This window comes from Lagopus leucura, unplaced genomic scaffold (genome assembly GCF_019238085.1).
Source record: "Lagopus leucura isolate 7727_CA_CO unplaced genomic scaffold, USGS_WTPT01 Super-Scaffold_100002, whole genome shotgun sequence".
NCBI classification, from domain to species: Eukaryota; Metazoa; Chordata; class Aves; order Galliformes; family Phasianidae; genus Lagopus; species Lagopus leucura.
Genome location: NW_024962263.1, coordinates 37469812 through 37490687, shown reverse-complemented (window position 1 = coordinate 37490687; position 20876 = coordinate 37469812). Strand labels below are relative to the sequence as shown.

Sequence of the window (20876 nt, the reverse complement as noted above, 5' to 3'; positions counted from 1 at the left end):
TATAATGAAGTTAAGCATCAGTTACTTGGTTTGGATTCTTGTAATCTGCCAAATGTCAGATAATGTGCCCAAGTGTTGATACATATAATCTTCCTTTGATTGTATTGTGAAAAATCTGCATTTAAATCTGCATTCTGCTACTGTATTATACTTTGAAAAAATATCTGTTATGACAACTTACCAGCAAATTACAAAATACACAAAATTTGGATATTTCTGGCATGTTAAGAACTTCATTTTCTGAAACACTCAGCTGACACTCTTTCAACTTTGTTTTTATAGATAACATTCAGAAATTCTTGGAGTAATAAAGCTTAAAACGACTACACAGAAGATAAAAATAGCATTCTTCCTTACCAGACATTATTAACCTGAGTTTTCCTTCCCACACTTTGGAAAAGAGAAATTTAAAGAGATGGAGCAGTCAATTTATTGATTATCAGCATGTAATGCTAATTAGATTGTAAACTAGAAACTAGAATCTAAATTTAACCTCTCTTTCTCTCTTGTTTTTTTTTTTTTTTTTTTTTTTAATGCGACACTGGAATTAAATGTGAATCTAAACAACTAGAATAAAAATTCCCTTTTTAAAAAAGCTGTGATAAAATAATAAGTCCTGATTATAATCAGAAGAGAAAAAAATGTACTGTAGTAAGGCACATTGTCGAACCCTGTGGTGACTTCCCTGTCCACTATGACTACTATTCATTTAGACAGCGGAAGCTGAGAATGTTCATAACACAGAAAATGTTCAAGAAACCAACACAGAAATAAGCATTACAAGAAAAAAATACAAATAAAACCTTTCACTATTTCAAACGCTTATATTATTTTTCCAGTAGGTGTTATAGGTAAGTCATACACTTGTTGTTACCTGATTGCTATGTGTTTACTGAGCTGAGTTTACTTCAGCTGAATAGAAAAATATTGAATCTAATAGCTATTTAAATATAGTTCACCTTGTTTTACTGCCTCCATTCAAAATAGACAGTTGAAGAGTATTCCAGTATGGAGACAAATAATGTGTTCATGGAAGGGCCACAATAGGAAAAGAAATGCATGAAGTTGCAGGTAGCCAAACTCCCTGGAAGAAATTACGACTGGTTTGTGATTTCTTTTTTATTTTTGTTTTGGAAATGAAATCTCTTCAACATACTGCAAGTCCACTTGGAATTCCAGAGCAAAATAATTTTTAAGCAAAATTACCATTCAGATAAGCATTACAATCATTGTCTGTGTACGGTAACATGTTATTTTGGGTTACTCAAGCAAAAGATCATGATGGTAGTCAGAGTATATTAGAAATTTTTTTAATAAAAATCATATAAATAAACCGGTGCAGACAACCTGGTTCTAAAACTATTACATTGGATTAAGCCTCCGTCAGTTAAACACAGCATGCATCAAACTACAATAGAGCTGAACTGAACCCATTATTCATTACAGTAAGAATACAATTGCTCCATTGGAAAGGACCTTCAAAGATTACCTAGTCCCACTATCTGACCACTTCAGGGCTAGCCAAAAAGTTAAAGCACGTTATTGAGCACATCATCCAAATGCCTGAACACTGACAGGCATGGGGCAACAACCATCTCTCTAGGAAGCCCATTCCAGTGTTTGATCATCCCTACTGCAAAGAATTTTTTTCCTAACATAATCTCTCTTTTGATTAGTAGGGTTGTTTTCTCTCAAATGTATGTTTTAAAATTTTACACTGCATAGTCTAATTATTTTCAAATATAAAGCACTGAAACCCACTTCTGAGTTTTACTAATCCGTAGTGAATGCTGTCGCAAAACACTTTCTATCCCACTGAGTGGTGGGGCACAAGAGGAGAATGTATCAGAACATTTGCAAAGAGAAAGCATTAAAGGCAGAGACTTGAAAGAATTTTTTTGAAAATTCTTTTGAAAAACACTATGTTTTTTTTTCCCATCAAATTATTTCTAAATCTGTAATTATATTTCAGAGACTTCCAGTGGACTTGCTCCAGAAGGATTGGATTAGGCTGTTAATTATTAAGAAGTCACATTAACATACTGAGTTATATTTGAGACTTGACATTTGCTAATATTACCATATTAACAGAGAAGCACTGCTGGAAGGTTAAGACTTGAAATCCTAATTAAATTCAATAGTCTGTTTTCCTAAGGAATGGTCCAGAGCTGTCTTAGTTGCTATTTAAAAACGTATAAAGTTAACTTCAGAGATGTTCTTTTAATTTTCTGTGAACCAGACCACCCATAGTATTTTCAATCTATTCATCAGGGAGTACAATCTACATTTTCCCTATTGATCCCCTTAATAATTGAGCCACGTACTAATGAAAACTTGAAATACACAGGAAATTGATAGTTACAATATTTTTCCCTTTTTATTCACCGGGGTGATTATTTTCCTGATCTCGGACAATTGGAAGAATGGATAATTAAACAATTTTCAAATATTGCTCCGATGAATTAATATATGAAACAAAAAAAGATATGAATATTGAAGAAGCATGTCATCATTATTGCTTAATAACAAGACCTGCATTATCTGTAGTGTATGAAATTCTATTTAATTGATGATGAATTTATTTCTAAGTTTTAAATTGTCTAAAATCACACAGTGATAGTCACATAGTGATACATACACAGAGCCTATAAATTTATAAATTATTATTAATTTATGATTTATCATTACTTTAAAACAGTGCTGAACAACCTGGCAACCACTGGGATCCAAAAGCATTAAAAGGTAAGTGCGTTGTCTTAAAATTCTGTTTCTTACAGTTGTGTTTTAGAGAATTGACAGGAAGAGGGTACTTTTTTTTTTTTTTTTTGCAATCTATAGATCAGTTTCTTTTAAATTTAAGTATTACCTTGATCTTCTGCATCTGAAGACCATGTTTCAAATATTTAAATGAACTACAGCTAACCAGACACCAGTCTTAGTGTTGAGGAACAGATAAATACAATTTTTTTTTTTCTGAGAGAACTGAGTTGTGGCACAGACTAAAAACTTCACTCATTGTTTTGTTTAAATTAAATCAACCATTTCATCTCATTGCAACAGACACACTTATCTAGTTGGAAATTATGTGAACCAACAGTCCTAATGCCTAAGTTTAAGTAATCACACCCAGACTAACTTCTGATTTGTGATATTTAGGGCTTGAATTATACAAGAGAGATTTTGCAGAATCGTTATTATTGCTGTTCCATTTCTATAGGTAAACAGAAATTTAGAAATTAGTTAGATAACACAATGCTATTGACAAACTAAAAATTCCCCAAAATTTGTCTTGCAAGATATAGCAAACTACAGTGGTAGAAAGCTCTGAGGAATCCATAAGGATGTTATAGTTCTGCTCAAGTATAAAACATGAATTAATTGGGAGTTATTCTCATGAATGTTATGTAAGGTTGGCCATGTGTAAAAGAAGCAAGAAGAGTTATTTCCATTATGAGAACTGCCTACATACCTATCAGTTGTACAGGCCCAATACTTTGTTTTTATGTTGATGTTTACTTCAGCACAACATGGGAAGGAGAAAGATGTTTCAACAAATATACCTTGGGATTGGAGTTCCAATTGTGGCATTCTGAATAGGTGAGAATATTATTTTATTTTCATTTTAAAGTGGTTTTTCCAAGAGAACAAGCATATGAACTTCAATAGTAACCACTATGTTTGCCACAGACGTGCAGTTATACCAAAATGACTCACTCTGAGGTTGCATATCTACTTTCTCTTAAGAACGGGATATAAGGAAGAAATAAAAACTCTCTGAAAGAAATCAGTGTTTTTTTCAGTCTGAAAAATACATTCCTTGCATCAATATATGTATTTATATAATTTATATGTTTATAATTAACTTACTGAACATCAATTGCTGATCCAAAGATTAACTATACGAACAAAAGGAGTAGCACATCATCTTGTATCCATGGTATTTTAATGATAAAGATTAATACTTGGTTAGAAGGAAAGAAGTAATTTGCACAGCATGTTTATCATCTGTGGTCAAAACAGAATTAATCAGCAGCTGCTTATCTGTATGGTCTGCTTTGAAAGAGCCCTAAAGTCTTCCTTAAATGCAGTAAAAATTCAAAAGAATATTTTAAATTTATAGCTTTCTACATATAAAGCTAAGATTTGACAACTCCCCAAAGGCAAGGCTCAAGGAAAAATATTTTATGTACTGCATACAAATACATTAAAATAAGATGTGTCATAACCTTATCCTTATTTTAATGTCTTATTAATTCCATCTTCACCAGCCCAAAACTAATGCACAAACCTGTGTAAGGTACTGAGTACAATCATCCACTGATAGAGCAACATCATTATGAAGTGATGTGTCTTTAGTCGTGGTCATGTAGTAGTCCAAATGAAGATTTTTAACTACAGATTGTTTCATCATCTGACATTTTCTGTGAATTTCTGACTGCTGATGCGTAGGAGAAGGAACTAAAATCAAAATCTTAGAAAATGACAAAATTGCTAGAAAGTACAATACAAAAGAAAGAGAAAATGACAAGGAGTTACTGGAGCAGGTCCAGAGGAGGGCAATGAAAATGATCGGAGGGCTAGAGCACCTCCTCTACACAGACAAGACGAGAAAGCTGTGGCTCTTCAGTTTGGAAAAGGCTCTGAGGAGACCTTATAGTGGCCTTCCAGTACCTGAAGGGGGCCTATAGGAAAGCTGAGAAGGGATATTTTCTACAGGGAGGTAGCAACAGGATAAGGGGAAATTACTTTAAACTTGAAGACAGTAGATTTAGACTAAATATTAGACTAAATATTAGGGAGAAATTCTTTACTGTGAGGGTAGCGAGACACTGGAACAAGTTGCCCAGTGAGGTTGTCAGTTCCCCTCCCTGGATGCATTTGAGACCAGGCTGGATGTGACTTTGAGCAACCTGTTGTAGTGGGAGCTGCCCCTGCCTATAGCAGGGGGATTGGAGCTAGATAATCTTAAAGGTCCCTTCCAACCCAAACCATTCTATGATTCTGTGGTTCTATGAAAATTAGAATAAAAAGAAGGGAAATTAAAGAGGATGAATTAATAGACACAATAGGCAAATGAAAAGTTGAAGGACAGTGTTTTCACCCAAAGCAACTGGCAGATGCTGTCGCTTAGTTCATCACCGCATATCTCTGGACGCTGATGGATAATGGTAGCTTTTAATTTTGTCAAGTTACTAGGAACATAATGTCTTTAGTATCCTACATATAATATATATTTCTCTAAGGCTACAACAACCACAGTGTTCTCATCTAACCTGGGAAAAGTACTTCCAAAACAAAGGATTGTAGATATTTCAGTTCTTTATTTCACCCTTTTTTGCATCAGTTCTTATACCTATCCACCTCACCAAGCTCTTAGATTTTCAGTTAGAAAGTTTCACCAAAAACTGTTCTCTCTCTACACATATCAGACCATTTCTCTTGCAAAAATGCAAGCCTGATAATTCTACTATTTTTATATTGCAACTCCTGTTTCTCTTAGTTATTTGCATAGGTACCCATGCACAAATGGGAAAGATTGCTATGTCTAGCCTCAGACATTTAGCAGTCCATGGGTTTAAATGTACTTGCAAAACTGTAAAGCAGAACTTGTCTACAAATGTAAAACCCAGTGAGTCATCCTGTCACTATGACAGTGACAGGGTTACACCCTGTGAAGCGTGTCCTTCCCATTCAATGTTGTTCTACTCAGTGTAAGATGCATTCTGCTGAATATGACAGGGCTTTTATTTTTTACTCTTCCATTTTAACCATACCCTGGCAAGCAGAGACATACTGTTGCAGTGCTGAGAGGGACTGTGAAATATCAACTGTGAAATACCAAAGTGCAGAGTCCTTTCTGTAGAGACTCAGCCAAATCACCTTTTGGTGTTTTTTTGTTTTGTTTTGTTTTTTGATGGAGTAATCAAGGGATGAAATTAATACCTATGTCAAGAAATCCAGTTTATCGTGAAAAATGCCTAAGGAGTTTCCCACTCTTTTAGCTGCTTCCAAATCCATGGTGCTGTCTCATACCCTACAATGCTATTATGTCCAAGGAGCTATACTCACCTGGATCAGTTCATTTACCCGTGTACAGCATTATATTTAGAGCAACTTGTACGGCCCTAATTTGAAAGGCAGTGTACAAAGGCAGGAGGACAGTAACTCCTGAGGCCAGCACTGTCATTAAAGTTGCTGTATAATGAAACTACAGCCTAAGTAACTTGCCTAAAACTGCACTCCAAGTCAAAAGAAAATGACCAGAAACTGAGCTTAATGCTTCATGGCACGTCTACACTCTAATTTAAGCATGACAGGGCAAGTTTACTGCCCAAAGACAAGCCAGCATCTGTGATCATGAGCTCACTGTCCCCAAAGCAGAGTGACCTTGTCCTCATGTCAGCTGAGCTTGTATAGGCCTGAACAACAGGAAGAAACATCATACAGGCTTTTGTGCCTGCACATCTCCATAGCTCGTATGTTCTTCCTTTCCTTATATGCCACCATCATGGCAACACAATTATTACTTCAAGTGGTTTTTTTTGTTTTGTTTTTTTTTAAAGTATCAATTTCCTTACGGCTTCAGTCAGTACAACTGAAATGAGAAATTTAAATCACTCATTAAAACCACTCAGAACAGCATATGACCTACGTGTCAAAGATCAGGCTCCTGAAATCTCTGACTCAGTGTGCTCAACATCCAGCACTTTTTGAAGACCACTGGGGTTACCAATGCCCCTTTGGTGGAGGCTAAGGAAGCCCCCTGCAGAAGCTCCTGGTTCTGAGGAATGACAAGAATTAAGTGTTGGAGCCCAGGCTCACACCAAGGATCTGCACTGGGGCACTTCTCCTTTCTGCCCTTCCACTAATAGGGAAACACTTCACTGTTTATTTCCAACATAGTGCATAATGTTCTGATATAAGTTCAGTCTTATAAACATTCTTCTAAGAGAAGACTAGCATGATGTAGTATTTGAATGTTACCAGTTTTATTATTTTATTTCACAATGTTACTATCTCTTGCCTGTCCCTGCAGTACCTTAATATGAGGAGTATTCTTACTTTCAATAATCAGTTAGCCCTCACTGGGAGTTTCATTCCCCTGAGCCTTGCTGCACATTTCTAGGCAACGTCACTTTTTGAATATCACAGTTATAGACATCAGTATGAAGTTTTCTCCCATCTCACAATCATTATTTACAAAACTGAAAAAAGGCTCATAACTTGTTCCCTGCTATTATCTTAGGATTAAAGCTGCAATCATTTTCCATTAGGTAACAATTTGATTATTTTTCTATACATGGCTTGAGCACAAAGCTAGACAAGCAAAAGGAGATCTTATTCCTAGCACATCTAAGCATCTACATTTCTGATAATAGCTGTACCAGCAAATTATTTCTTCACTGTCTAAAGCAAATGCACAGTTATGACCCATTAAATAAATACAGCGTTTCTGCACCAGGCTTGAATTCCAGGAGCTCACAAGAAACAAACTTAACCCAGCTTCACTGAATATGTTGACAACTTTGATCTTGAAACCCAATTAAATTTTGACAAAGCATGATGCAAAGTGTAAATACATAACTATACTATACTCAGGCCAAGATACATATCTGCATTTAAAACCTATTCTAAAAATCTAGCGTTACACTCACCTTGCTAAAAATCCTTTTATTTTAAAGCATAACAACATAATACAAGAATATCTCAGCTACTTAAATATGTATGTTTCAAACTGTGGCACAACTGTCTGTCAGAGACATTCATCACAGAAAAACGCTTGCTTACCTTTTGGAAAATAATTCCTCTTCTCTTTCAGCACCCATTGATAAACTCATCATGCTACTTACTTCATGAAATACACCCAGGATCAGGCACATTTTGAAAAGTTAATAATGCAACATGCTGTCTTATCTCTAGCAATCTGTGACACTTGGGATGCGATTAAAGTGTTTTGGGATTTCATAAACAAGGCAAAGAATTAAAACACATATATGTTTGTGTTTTTTTTTTTTTTTTTGTTGATTGTTTTAATACATACTTTTAAACGGCTGAGGGGCAAAGAAGGTGAGATATGTGTTACAGTATTGCTATCTCAAAGATCATCTCACACAATATATTTATCTTCACATACATCACAGTTCTGCATGACAGCATAGCATAATTTATAGCATTCAATACAGAAACTCAGAAACATATTAATGGTAGACCTGCTGAAGCCAATTAGTCTCTTTTCACTAGCTCAGGTGAAACTAATGAATTGCCAGGGACTTGTCTGGACCAACACATTTTTCTCCCAATTTCTACATAACCAAGGAATATTCCACAATGTAAATCTCATAGTGATTACAAAGAAGAAAGCTAAAGCTACCTTAATGTCAGGATATTCAGATTCTGTTAGTTTTTTTGTACTATTCTATCTAAAAACTGCTGTCAGTCATTAAAAAAAATGATTTAATGGTAAAAGAAAAAAAATACTTCTGGAGTAGTTCTGTCAATACTGAAGTCAAATTCCTTTCTTTACCCTAAGGTTTTAAGCCACTCTCACATGTTATTTACTTATTTAAATGCTGAATCACTTAGGTCTTTAGTCTGTCAACAGTACATTGTCTGCTTTGGACTAGAAGTCAGCATCAACTGTGCAAGTAACAAGAATAAAATTGCAGCAAGCTTTTAAGGTGAAAATGCAAATCTCACATTATTGATTAAGTCCCTAATTCCTGAAAGCATTTAGATTACAAGCTGCCAACTTTGCCAATATTTAATTATACTCTAATTCACCATTCCTTTAAATTAGAGGTGTAGCAACTTAACACAAAATAGAGGAGCTGTTTTTCGTTTTTTTTTTTTTTATCTCAAAGAATGCAAAGCTACAAATTATTGTGAATGACTTTCCGTGCGTGCTTCTGTGGACAAACAACACAAACATCTCCTAATAATTGTGACTGGGTTGTAATACTACTCACTATGTCAAGCAAATTGATCCAGCCAAAAGTTTACTTTGTAGGTAAAAACAGAATGAAAATGCCAAAATTTGACTATGAAAAGTAAGCAGAGATATTTCTTTTGAAAAGACCTAAATGTTGATTAGCAATACAGACAATATATGTTGAATGTACCTCAGCTATATCAAAACAAGTTATGGATATGAAAATAAGTGGATCCTGTTCCATTCCCACTTCTCTTGTCCATGCTTTTTCATCCACGTCATAATCAGCCCTCAAACATTCAATCTCTTAATGCATTATAAAACTGCCCACTGGTTTGGTCAGGACAATCATTAATCCAGCCAAAGATTATGTCAACTAGCAATAAAAACAGCTGAGTACCAGAAGTGATGCAATGAAAGTGAAGTGGCATGCTCAGAAAGGAACATTGTATGTCAGTAAAATTTGCTGACAAGTTGCACACTAATTCTGTGAAGTCATATTCTCTCTTCTTCAATGAGAACTTATACATAAATCCAGTCCAAAACATTATTCCTCTCACTAATAATAATCTTTAAGGTTACTCATTCCTCTTCAAAGGATCTTGAAAATATTTTAGGTTTTATTGTTAAAAGACACAATCCTCCATTCAAAAATGCTCTGTGTGAAATGGCTTTATTTATTCTACAGTTGCAAACACTTCTATGCTCCTTGGCTTACAAGCAGAATGAAGTCTACTAGAAACAGGACCTTTCACATCAGCTGCTAATGGTGCTCTATGTCAGAGAATCAAAATACAGGATAGTATGAGTAATCCTTTAAAATGGTTACCATTTCAGAAACCAGAGGAAGATAATTGTTTTGGGAATACTTATGCTGCCTAGGCAGACTACAGAAACCTTTCAATTTAAGAGTTCAACAAAGCGTTCAACACAAGACTGTCAAAACTGTCTCCACTGGTTATACCAATACACCATGCAGCAGTTTCAATGTGATTCAGTATATTCCAAGATGACAACAAAAAAGCAGAAAGCTGCTGCATTTCTGGAAGAGATTTGAGAACCAGAACTACTGACTCTCAGCATAATATGACCTGAAATGTCTGTAGTCTTGTTGGACATTAAGAAAGCTTTAGGGAAGCACATTTTGTTTCAGTACCCTTTTCAGTAATGAGCTTTTGATTGTCACCAGAGTGCTCCGCCCTTCCACCCATCCAAGCAGGGCTTCTACAAATATGCTGACAAAAGAGAAATGGGTAAATTAATTCTGGACCAAAAACACAGCAAGATAAACCTTTTCCTTAAACATTTCATGAGAATGAAGCCTTTCTGTGCAGTCTTTGATGCACTAGATCAATCAAAATGTAGTCATGCTATCCTTTAAGCACTGAGCTCCACACTGTGGAAAGTTCCTGTTAAGACAGCTCAAACCAAATGTCAACACTACTCAAAATTAAGTTCTTTCAGAAGGAAAAGTATTATAGAACAATTTACCTCATGCTGCCTTCGCTACAGTAACTGCTGTAGAAATTTGCAAGTATGCTAATGGAATGTGTTGGTATTTAAAATTCCTTCTTTCAGGAATGTATTTGTTTTACTCAGTGAGTATCCCAGCAGTATAAATAAATGTTTCACTCCTAAAACTGGAGAACTTCTCCATAATACTGAAGAGGCATCAGCTTTTTCAAAAGCTGCCATCTACAGTACTGAACTGAGTTACTCAGGCTTAATACATGCTTACAACAAAAGTTGCAGGAAACGCTGCCTCCTACAGAACATGCAGCATCTCAACACACCATAAATTAAACAAAGCAGACAAGTACTATTATGTGTTTTTATTATAGAAAAACAAAAGGCTTCACTTGAATTCAATAAGCAGCATTATTTCATGAATTCAAAACAGGTTATGACAGTGAAGTTGCTTTCAGAAACCTTGAGAGATTTGAGAAAAAAAAATAAAATGACAGATTCTCCTCTGACAACAATCTAAATTATTTGCATGACCACAGTAAGTTCCTGTAATTGCATATCACTTCTTACACTCAGTCTATGATTCGTATGCTCATCTTTTCCCTGTGCCTTGTTGAACATAGCTGAGAAAAGGATTTGGTGAAAACAGCAGTACATTTCAAGCTTGATTTTCAATAGCTCAGTACACATCAGATTAATATTACAATTCAGAAGTGACTGAGATACATTTTCTTCTTCAGCAGTTGAATGTTACAGTTGTATCAGAACCCAGTGAGAGGTGTTTCTTACACAGCATTCATCATTTTCAGCTTTGTAGAAACAAGATTTCTCAGCAAGATACTGGGCTAGCATTTGATTATAAACAAAAAATAACCACAAAAATGAAGAGTCACAAATGAGGTACAGTTTGCAATGCAGCAGAATTCATGGGGTTTCTTTTTTACTTTTGTTGGTCAGGTTTTTCGCTGGTTTATTAATTACACACTACAGAATGAAGGGTGGCCTTCCACTGATCACATTCACCTTTTAGTCAAAAGCTGCATGTCCCCAGTCAAAGCCAAAATTAAACATGTAATTGATTTGTATTTGAAATCTCATGGCAACAGACAAATCAAGGAAACATCTTACTATATTAATAGTCTTATTGCCACCACTGACTTATGTTGAATTCCAAAGGAACTTATAGCCTGCCCTTGAGTGATTGTTTTAAAATGCAACTCAACATCTCTAAATCATGTTAAAGACAACTCTAAATACAATTTTAAGCATCTCACTCTTCACGTATATGCTAAAAATATAACTCAAGGTATCCTGCATATTGAAAAAGAAACCAAAACATAGACATTAAAAAAGCAAGATAACTCAACTTACTATTTACAACCAGCTCAAATATAATGCAAATATAATGCAAATATAATGAAAAAAGGGGAAAAAAAATGCAATTCACAAAGGAAAAAGAAGAAAACAAAAAGCAAAAAAAGCATTTCTGACACCTGCTATTCAGAATTATAGAAACTCATATTTTCTTGTTTTTCTGAAACAAAAGTGGGTTGATTAAAAATCAATTTTTTTTTTCCTGAAAAATATTTCCTAACTTTAGACCTTGTTTGTTACACTGATAACAGTCATCTACGTACTGTAACCAGCACTGGCTAATACCAAGTTACTTAAACCGAAGACCCAAGTTTTCTTCCCACAACAAAAAGAATGCAATTCATTTTCCATATTTATGCTTTATGTTATCATCATTTGCTCCAACACAAAACTTGACTATTTAAGTTTACCAATGTCTTTGTATAAAATGTCTTAACTTAGAGTTACTGCACAGTAATTTCTTATGTGATCTAGCTGCCTTATACAGAGGATTTCATCTGTATTATATTGTAATATTACTTTAAAAGAACAAAAAAATAGCATGAATACCAAGATAAGGAGCAACAGAAGTTCTGTTTGCGTGGTACTTTTCATAGCATCAGTGCTAATGGCCTTGGAGATTTTAACCTTTGACACAAACTAGTCATTTTCACAGGATCGTATTAGAAGTGACTATTATGACAAAACAGATAATAAAAATGCATTATACTGATCAATCTTTATGAAAGTTAATATTATGCTCCGTTAACTCTCTAGGTAACAGTCTCAAATAGTAATATCAACACAAACCACCTCAAAGACTTGTAACAATCTAAACACTGTAAACATGTTTACATCAGTCGAAAAGCTTGTCATGTGGGATTTTGGCAAAATAGAGTGCTTGTGTCATCCTTTATCAAGTTGTACTGTAGTTTCAGAAAACTTCTAGTACAGATGATCATTTGTAATAAAAGGTTATGTAAGCATAAAACAATTTAACATGTAACCTTGTTTGAAAAGTTTTAAAATGTAGTTCTCCAATAATTTTTAGCTGCTAACATATTGTATATCACAGAGATATTCCCGACTGCCAGTAATTACATTAGTACATAATAAAACAGTCCTCTGCTTTATAACAATTTACATTTAACTTGATAACAAAAAATCATTTTTCCAAAATAATGTGCAACAATAAAACATGTGAGTTCCTGGAAAAACCGTAACATGTCTTTAACCATCAAGGTTCTGAAAGAATTTACAGATCTCTTGAATTTTTTTTTTAGTATACAGCCTTAATTTTGAGTGTTCGGCTGGGCTGTACTATTATCAGTTCATCAGGTATACTAAAGCCAAGTAACATTATCTCATTGTTCTAGGAACAAACAATAAAAAACCTCCCCAAAAGTACCTGCAAGTTCCTTCATATTCCTTTGATAATTGTTAAAGACAATTGAGAGAACATCCCTATTTCAGCTCTTTTCCCTGTCAATATCTGAGAAAATTTAAACACATGCAAGTCAAAACTACCATAACGCAGACACAAAAAGGTCCTTTTTCATGAAGATCATCAATAAATGACTACCTTCAATAAATTAGTCTATTTGGAAATTCTAGAGATTTTTTGTTCAACACATTAGTCTTTTTTCTTTTCCAATAGGTCTTTCTGTTTAAGCTCTCCATCTGAAAGTTCTGCATACTTCCCATTCTTTTCCTCCTCTTGCTCCTCCTCACTGCCATCATCTGTAAGCTCCCGATCACTGTTTTCCTTTTTAACTGCCTCATGTTCATCTACACCTCCATCTGTATCAGCTGTGCAGATTCCGTAACACATTATGCTGATGACACCCAGGGGCAACCCAAAGAGAAAGCATCCCAGAAGTGGTGAACTCTTGAACACTGACTGTTGGAACACAGATTTGAAGTAAAAAAATCACTTCCACTGAACATACACAGTTACCACATTACCTATTACTCTGCATATTTATTTACTAAGATCTGAACTGAGTCAGTTTTCTTAAGAAGGGCAAAGCAGTCATTTTAGCCATTCCTACTGTAAGCTCATTTAAAAAAAGTCTTAGGTTAATATTGCAATATTCCAGTGGGATGATTAATGTTAACATACTAGCTACAAATTCTATCCATTGTTTGCAGCTTGAGAAACCATTGTGCTAATAATGTTAAAATAACATTTTAAAACAACCAGTTTAAACTCTCATTTGTGTCTCATTCTCAAAAATGAGTTTGAGTCATCATAAGAATGATGACTGAAGAAGCCACTTGTTATTAGAGAGCTTCCTATTAAAGAGTAGCTTGAAAGACTTTATTGCACAAGAGGAGGGACTTCTGGTTTCAGAAACTGATGCATGAATGCTGCATGCTGACAGAAGTTTGGAAGCCACATAAAGAAACAAGCAAACGTGAATTCAAATTCACAGCAAAGATTTTTTTTTCATGTATGACAAGCAGAAAAAACATTATGTACTTCTGCCCAATAAAATGCTGTTAAGCATCGTTAACCTCCAAGAAGAATGACAAAATATTTGTTTTAAAACCACACCAAGTATAGTATTTAATCTCTTTACACCCTAAATAGCTTTCCTCAGAATGTTTTACATTCTGTTATTGCTTTCAATGAAAGGAATAAAAGAGGGTTAAGAAAAACATTTTTAATTATTTCTGCTCTATCCCTTAAAATGTACATCAGATTTTAATACAGAATGCGAGTGAAAAAATAAGAAACTCTGTATGCTGAATATTTAGCACAATAAAAAATGTTATTAGAGACTTCTGTCAAGAAGTTAACTAGGCTTAAACCTAATGCATATGTGTGTGAGCATATATGTGAACAGATTTATATTAAAATATTTCTAAAATCTATGAAAACATACGCATCCTGATTGATAAGGTTACCATCTGTATGGGAATTGCTAGGTCATGATCTGAATCGATGACTGAGCACTAGGTGACAAGTCATGGATAAGCCAGTGAGCTCAGGTGCAAGCAATCAGAAGGGATGGACCCAGGGTCCTTACCCTCATTCATGGATTAGCAGCTGAGGGAAAAGCATCTCTATTCCGGAATGATGCTCTTCTTGACATGTCACCAGTCTCCAGAAACAATGAGCCTCCTTCTTCTAAATAGCTCTTTAAACGCCTGTCCTAGTACAAGGCATTATCATTTCCTTCCATTGCTCCTCACTGTCTAAGTGACAAAATATAAAACTTACCACTACAGTAGACTTGGCATCATAGACTATTCTCTTGATTCGCTGCAGAACTCCGTCACCACCTTGCGCCTGAAATTTCAAATGGAACCATGTCAAAACTGCTGACACTTTTCATTTTTGATTCCAAAAGTTCATTCTTCAGACCTTGAAATCTTAAGCCCCTTTAGAAGGAAATGAAAAGTAATTATTCTTGCATCTCACAATGCCCAGACACTCCAACTTTTCTAGCATGGACATACATACCAATAGTTTCAAGAAAAATTTTCCCACAACTATTTTAAGCAAATCGTTAACAGTAAACTGGCACTCTTAAAACATCTCTTACTGTAGAGAAACACTAAGAAAAACTAAGAACCAGTGTAACCATTATAAAATTGAAGAGAACTTCTGAACCTTCTTTTTTAAGTTGATTGATATCTATTTATGGATAAAGACAGAAGCAGTTAAAAAAAATCTAAAAAGTAACAGAAAGATACACAAGCATAATGAAAATAGTTTGCGGCCAGCAATATCAGACTATCTGCATTACTACCTGAATTAGCAGAGCTTCCAAAATACTAGATGAATCTGAAGCTAATTTGTGTTGAAGAAGGCCAGTCTTCACCTGCCTCAGGATGCCAGAGAAACAAATGAGAATCTACATTTTGGAGAAAATCAACTGACCAGAACATGATCCTGACCAAATTCCTCTAAAGTGAAAATTACAGAGATGAAGGACTCAAAGGCTACTAAGACCATACAGAATAACAAGGTGAATATTCCAACACCCTCCAAATAAAGGAGGTAGGGATTGTCACATTTTTCAGAAATTTTACTGCGGTTCAGAAACTTTACATTCTATTTCTAGTTTATCACTGTACTTCAAAGACTGCTGATTTCTTGGGTCTGAACACATCTGTAGTAATGCCATTTTATGTCGACAGACATCATTTAGCTTCAATGAAGTCCCATCCCATATTAGCTCTCTCATGTATATACAAAAGATGTGAATTCAAACAGGCCTTTAATCATTCTAGCTAAAATACTGTAAACAAAACAAAGACACAAGTCATAGTACAAGAAAAAAAAAACACAGCATCACAAATACCATTACTCAAGTTAAAAACCAGACAAACTAATTTAATCTGTTATATTTAAACAAAGTTAAACATGCTAACATGTTTAAACAAAGTTAAAGATGCTAATAAAAACATAGTTCAGAATTTTCAAGCACAATTAAAAATATTAAAGAGTTGAGAACTGAAGAAAAAAATGCAACTAAAGAATTTACTTGGAATATCCCTTGCCTTGTGTTCAGATACTTAGCCAGTAATGTCATTAACAGCAAGCAAATCCACCCATATTGTGTTGTTGATATATCAATCTGTCAGACTAAATAAACTAAAGTATCCTGTGTGACTGAAACAGTCTACAGCTTTACTTGTTATTGCTATTCAGCATCCTAAAACTGTTGGCATAACGTGATGAGAGATTCAACTAATGCAATAAGTATTCAATGTAAAGTGAACTGGACATAGGTGTCTTCCAGGAGGCAGCATGATGATTTGTCAGCACTGCCTTCTTTCACTGAGAGGCCACTTTGCCCTGTGAGCACAAATGAGAGCTATGATACAGTCTTTTCCTTATCCCCAAAACACAGCCTTTTGCTCAACTGAGGGTATAAGCAAAGTTTGAGTTTGCTTTACTAAAATGAAAAAAGAAATTGTCCAAGCCATCAAATGTGGGTGGATTAATTAGGCTTATTAAAAGGTCATTAAACGCAGTTAGAGAAGAGCAAGCTTGTGTCTGAAACACGCAAAAGAAGCATGCCACCACTCTGAATCAGAACATGTCATTCATGAAGCTGATAGATTTAGTCATTGCCCAAAAGAAAGCATAGAGCCAAGTTACATTCACCAGAAAAAAATTAAAGGAAATCAGGAAGAGAATTAAAAGCTCTCAATTTATCAGTGACAGCAGTAAAAGAAATACCAAGATAACTTAATAAGCTCTATACAATAAAACTACATTTGCTTGCTATTAGAGGGTTCTGCAATCAGAAATCTGAGCAAAGAAAAACCCTGAACTCAGAATCATACATATATAGACAGTGTCCAAGATAAGAAGACAAAAGAAGATAAAGCATATGACATGACAATCAGAGCAACCTTTTTTTCTTACTTCTTATAAAATGAACACCAACAATATATTTGAAGTCACAATGAAGACTTACTTCAGCTGTACCATCCAAGATATTGTTAATAAACTGAACCATATCTTCTGTGTTCTCAATGTGCCTATCTGGTAGAAAATACTGCTGATTGGAGGTATTCAAAACAACGATAGTAGGAATGGTCAAGTCACTGGAAACATAAAAAAGGTTAGGTGTGAAAAAAAAAATCGTCTACATCATTGCAATTTAAATGACTTCTACATCATTAACCTTCTCCATGTGCACTGCAAATACCAGTTCCAGTTCCTTGAATAAAAGAAGAAAGAAGAAAGAGAATCACTGTAAAGGTATAAGCTTGTTTCTTACTAATACTTTTTCTTCTTGTCTGTGTCAGTGAAGCTACTGAAACTTACTGCATGTTACATACCCATAGTGATTGCAAATAAAGTACCTTGTGATTTTCCTATTAGAGAGAGATCTCAGACAGTGGCCTTGCATTACAAATGCAGTAGCGGCACAACACAGTGCACAAAACTATAACCCAAGAATTCAATCCCAGTTGATCAGCTCTAATCAATCAACCTTTGCCTATTAAGTCAAAAGGACACGGTATATATATATTTTTTAAACACACCTTTAAGATAGAGCAAATAAGCTAGAGTTTTTAAACCATTACTACTCATTAGCTGACGTTCAAATGTATAATCACTACTAAGTAACAAATCAGAAAAAAATAGATTGGAAATCACCTCTAGAGATAATACAGTATAATCTACTTCTCCAAGTAGGACTAAATTCAAACTTAGCCCAGTTTAAAAACGTACACTATACAAGCATATTTTTCTACAAACAAGATAATGCAAACCTCATTTTTCTATATTTTCACTCTTCTCTAGCAGCGACTCACCCATGTCTATTTCTAATCCAAGCAATATTGATGATATTTCAGCCTTCACTGTGGCTATTATAATCTATGTCTGTAATCAACAGTATAAAAGTACTAAGCATTTATTCAAGATTCTAATTTTCCTTCACATCAAAGAAATTATTGCACATTTTCTGACACAGTAATCTTTTAAATTTAATTCCAAACTTAGCCTTGAGTAACTTTAATATTTATCCATTCCTTTCTGAATGTATTAAAAAAAAAAAAACAAAAACAGCTTTGTCAACAGTGAAAGCTTGCAAGAGGATTTTCTAAATACAGTTTTCCCCTATACATTTTTATTCTCTATTTATTAGGAACAATTAAGTAATGTAAGTAAGAAGTCAATCAAGTGCTTGATCACAACTTATCAACTTTTGACAAAATGCGTCACACTGGACATAATCAAAATAAGTTTCACTATTTGGATATGGAAAAGAAATTGATACTAAGCAGTGTAAACCACTTCCCACCCATAACAGAAAAATAAAGCACCAAAAAGTTAAAACATTTAACAGTTTGGTAATTAAGTTGTTGGAGTTGTCTGAAAAGCAACCAAAAATTAAACTTGATATATAAAATTTATATGCTATCCTGGAACTCAAAGTCACATGCTTAGTTGGGTTATTAAAAGAGCTGAGAAATAAAGATGTACAGACACCTTCAGTTGGTGTTACAATGTTGTTCTATACCTCACCTTTCACAAATATGTATTATGAGGAATGTTTCAGTGAAATACTTAAATATACTGCTTTCTTCTTTTGAGCACACTTCTAAGTACTATATATTTATTTTTTACTCAACAGAAGCATTCTCTTCCATTGCCGAAGACAGAAATAAATGACACTATTAGTGGAATTACATGGTCTAGTATCAGACCTGGAGACTGGTGACCCTGACTGTGGCAGGGGCGTTGGAACTTTTGATCCATGGGGTCTCTTCTAACTCAAGCTATTCTATGATTCTACATCTAAGTCAGCAAGTGTATTTCTAACAGGGACAACTGGTAGAATTATTTTGTCCTTTGTCAAGAAAGGGTATTTGTTATGCACATCTGGAAGAACAAAACATTCTGTAATAGATTTCTCCAGTTTCAAGAGGCTTTTTCTACCTGTTTTCACTTGCTGCCACCTAGTGGAAAATCGAAGGCTTGACAATATTATTTTACTCAAAATATTCAGGCAATCATGTAAACAGCAAATACTTCTCTTCCATGTATTTTGCTGATTTCCAGTTATACTGGAAATGTGTGTTTCATTTAGGAGATAAACTACAAGTCTGCAATTAGTTCAACAGCAGCTTTTCATACACAACAAATGATAAATTTAGGCATTTTGTAGATTAAGTTTAAATAATCCAACTGAACAGATCCAACAATTATTACCAGATCACTACTGCTGTAAATAACACTTGTTCTTCCCCTTCATTTTATTCATCCCAGGGAACTCATCTACCTCCCTAGCTTCTGTGCACATCAATTCCAGTGCTCAGCAGAGTGTGCTGAGTAAAAAAAACAGTTAGGTTTTTGTTGCATCAGTAAAATACCTCTCCTACCCTCCCAAACAGAAAAATGAAGCAAATTCATGCCACACAAACTGAGAAAACCACACAGGAAAGGAAATAATGAAAAATGGGGGTCTCATTTTTTGGCAACCAGAAAGCACTGAAACAATAATCACACTTTTACTCCAACTGATAGACAGATGTTTTCAGATTACTTGTATTCAGGTACTAAACCGAATCTAGAGGCATTCCACAGAAATAATAACTAGTACTTCTGAAGTCCTCATGAATCTCCTAGAACCTTTAGTGGCACAGTTTTAAATTAGAGCATTTGCATATCTATCTTGTTTTCTTACTCTTGACCTTGTAGACATCTTGTGGCCTTAGATCTAGCATCCACAAGAGCTACAAGACCAGACAGATATAAGACAGACACTGTGGAAGATGGATACTGCAGACTACTGCAGGTGCTCATGGTGTGCACTTTGATCAACAACAAAGGAACTCAGAACACTCCTCCAGTACAAAGCTGGCATATTTATTCCTGTTGTGCCCTTCCTTCATTTAGAAGGCCAGACAAGAACAAGTCAACAGTAAACACCAAGCAACCAAACTCCCTAGTGACAGATCTTTGCAAAACAAGGACAAACATTAAGCATTTTGTTAGGTTACTTAGATATTTCAAAAGGTATCAAGTACATACCCCACAAGCAGATAGCACCTTTTACACATTTCACGCTGCCTGTCTACAGATACATGAATCTCTGCATTTCAGCTCTACAAATCCATGGTGAAAACATGAATTCATGGTGTCTGCTAAGTGATGTTTCAAAGCTGACTTCTCAAATGGTAATAGATACCTGTCTCTGTTCTTAGGAAGATCTCTTACACAATCACTGGCAAATACTGCACTTCATTCTTCAACTGCTTTTCAAAAAGTAAGGGCACGTAAAGCAAGATCCCAATAAGCTTCAGTTTTGAAAATGCCCTTGTAGGAAAAAATATGCCTCTCCAGAAATGAAAAAAAAAAAAAAAAAAAAAAACATGGCTAGAGTATGAACAAATTTCTATCAGGAAACATAAAACTTCTAATTTTGATAGTGTTGTGTAAATTTCACCAATGACAGAGAAAAAAACACAACATACAGTTCTAACAGAGTACTTTATTAAGTAAACTTCAAAGATAAACTCCATCAATCAGCACTACCAGTAAGACAAACCTCTAAAATTAAATTATAGTATCATTTGTTTAATTAAAGCTACGTATTTCTGAGGACAGTGATTTTTTTTTTTTTAAATTAAGATAAGGCAGGAATTTTTC

General features: G+C 34.7%; 1 protein-coding gene across 4 annotated transcripts in view; it reads right to left on the bottom strand.

Moving 5' to 3' along the window:
• The window catches only part of TMX3 (thioredoxin related transmembrane protein 3), a 42816-nt gene that overhangs the window by 4049 nt on the left and 17891 nt on the right, over positions 1–20876 (bottom strand). For 2 of the 4 annotated variants that reach the window (XM_042869354.1, XM_042869355.1), the window contains exons 14-16: positions 17188–17317; positions 14976–15044; positions 10747–13649 (exon numbers count right to left, since the gene is read on the bottom strand). In XM_042869354.1, the coding sequence (XP_042725288.1) occupies positions 13383–13649; positions 14976–15044; positions 17188–17317 (466 nt within the window). In that variant the 3' untranslated portion in view covers positions 10747–13382. Of the gene's footprint in view, positions 1–10746; positions 13650–14975; positions 15045–15412; positions 16560–17187; positions 17318–20876 lie in introns of those variants that run through there. The other 2 variants (XM_042869356.1, XM_042869357.1) reach the window with 2 other exon arrangements.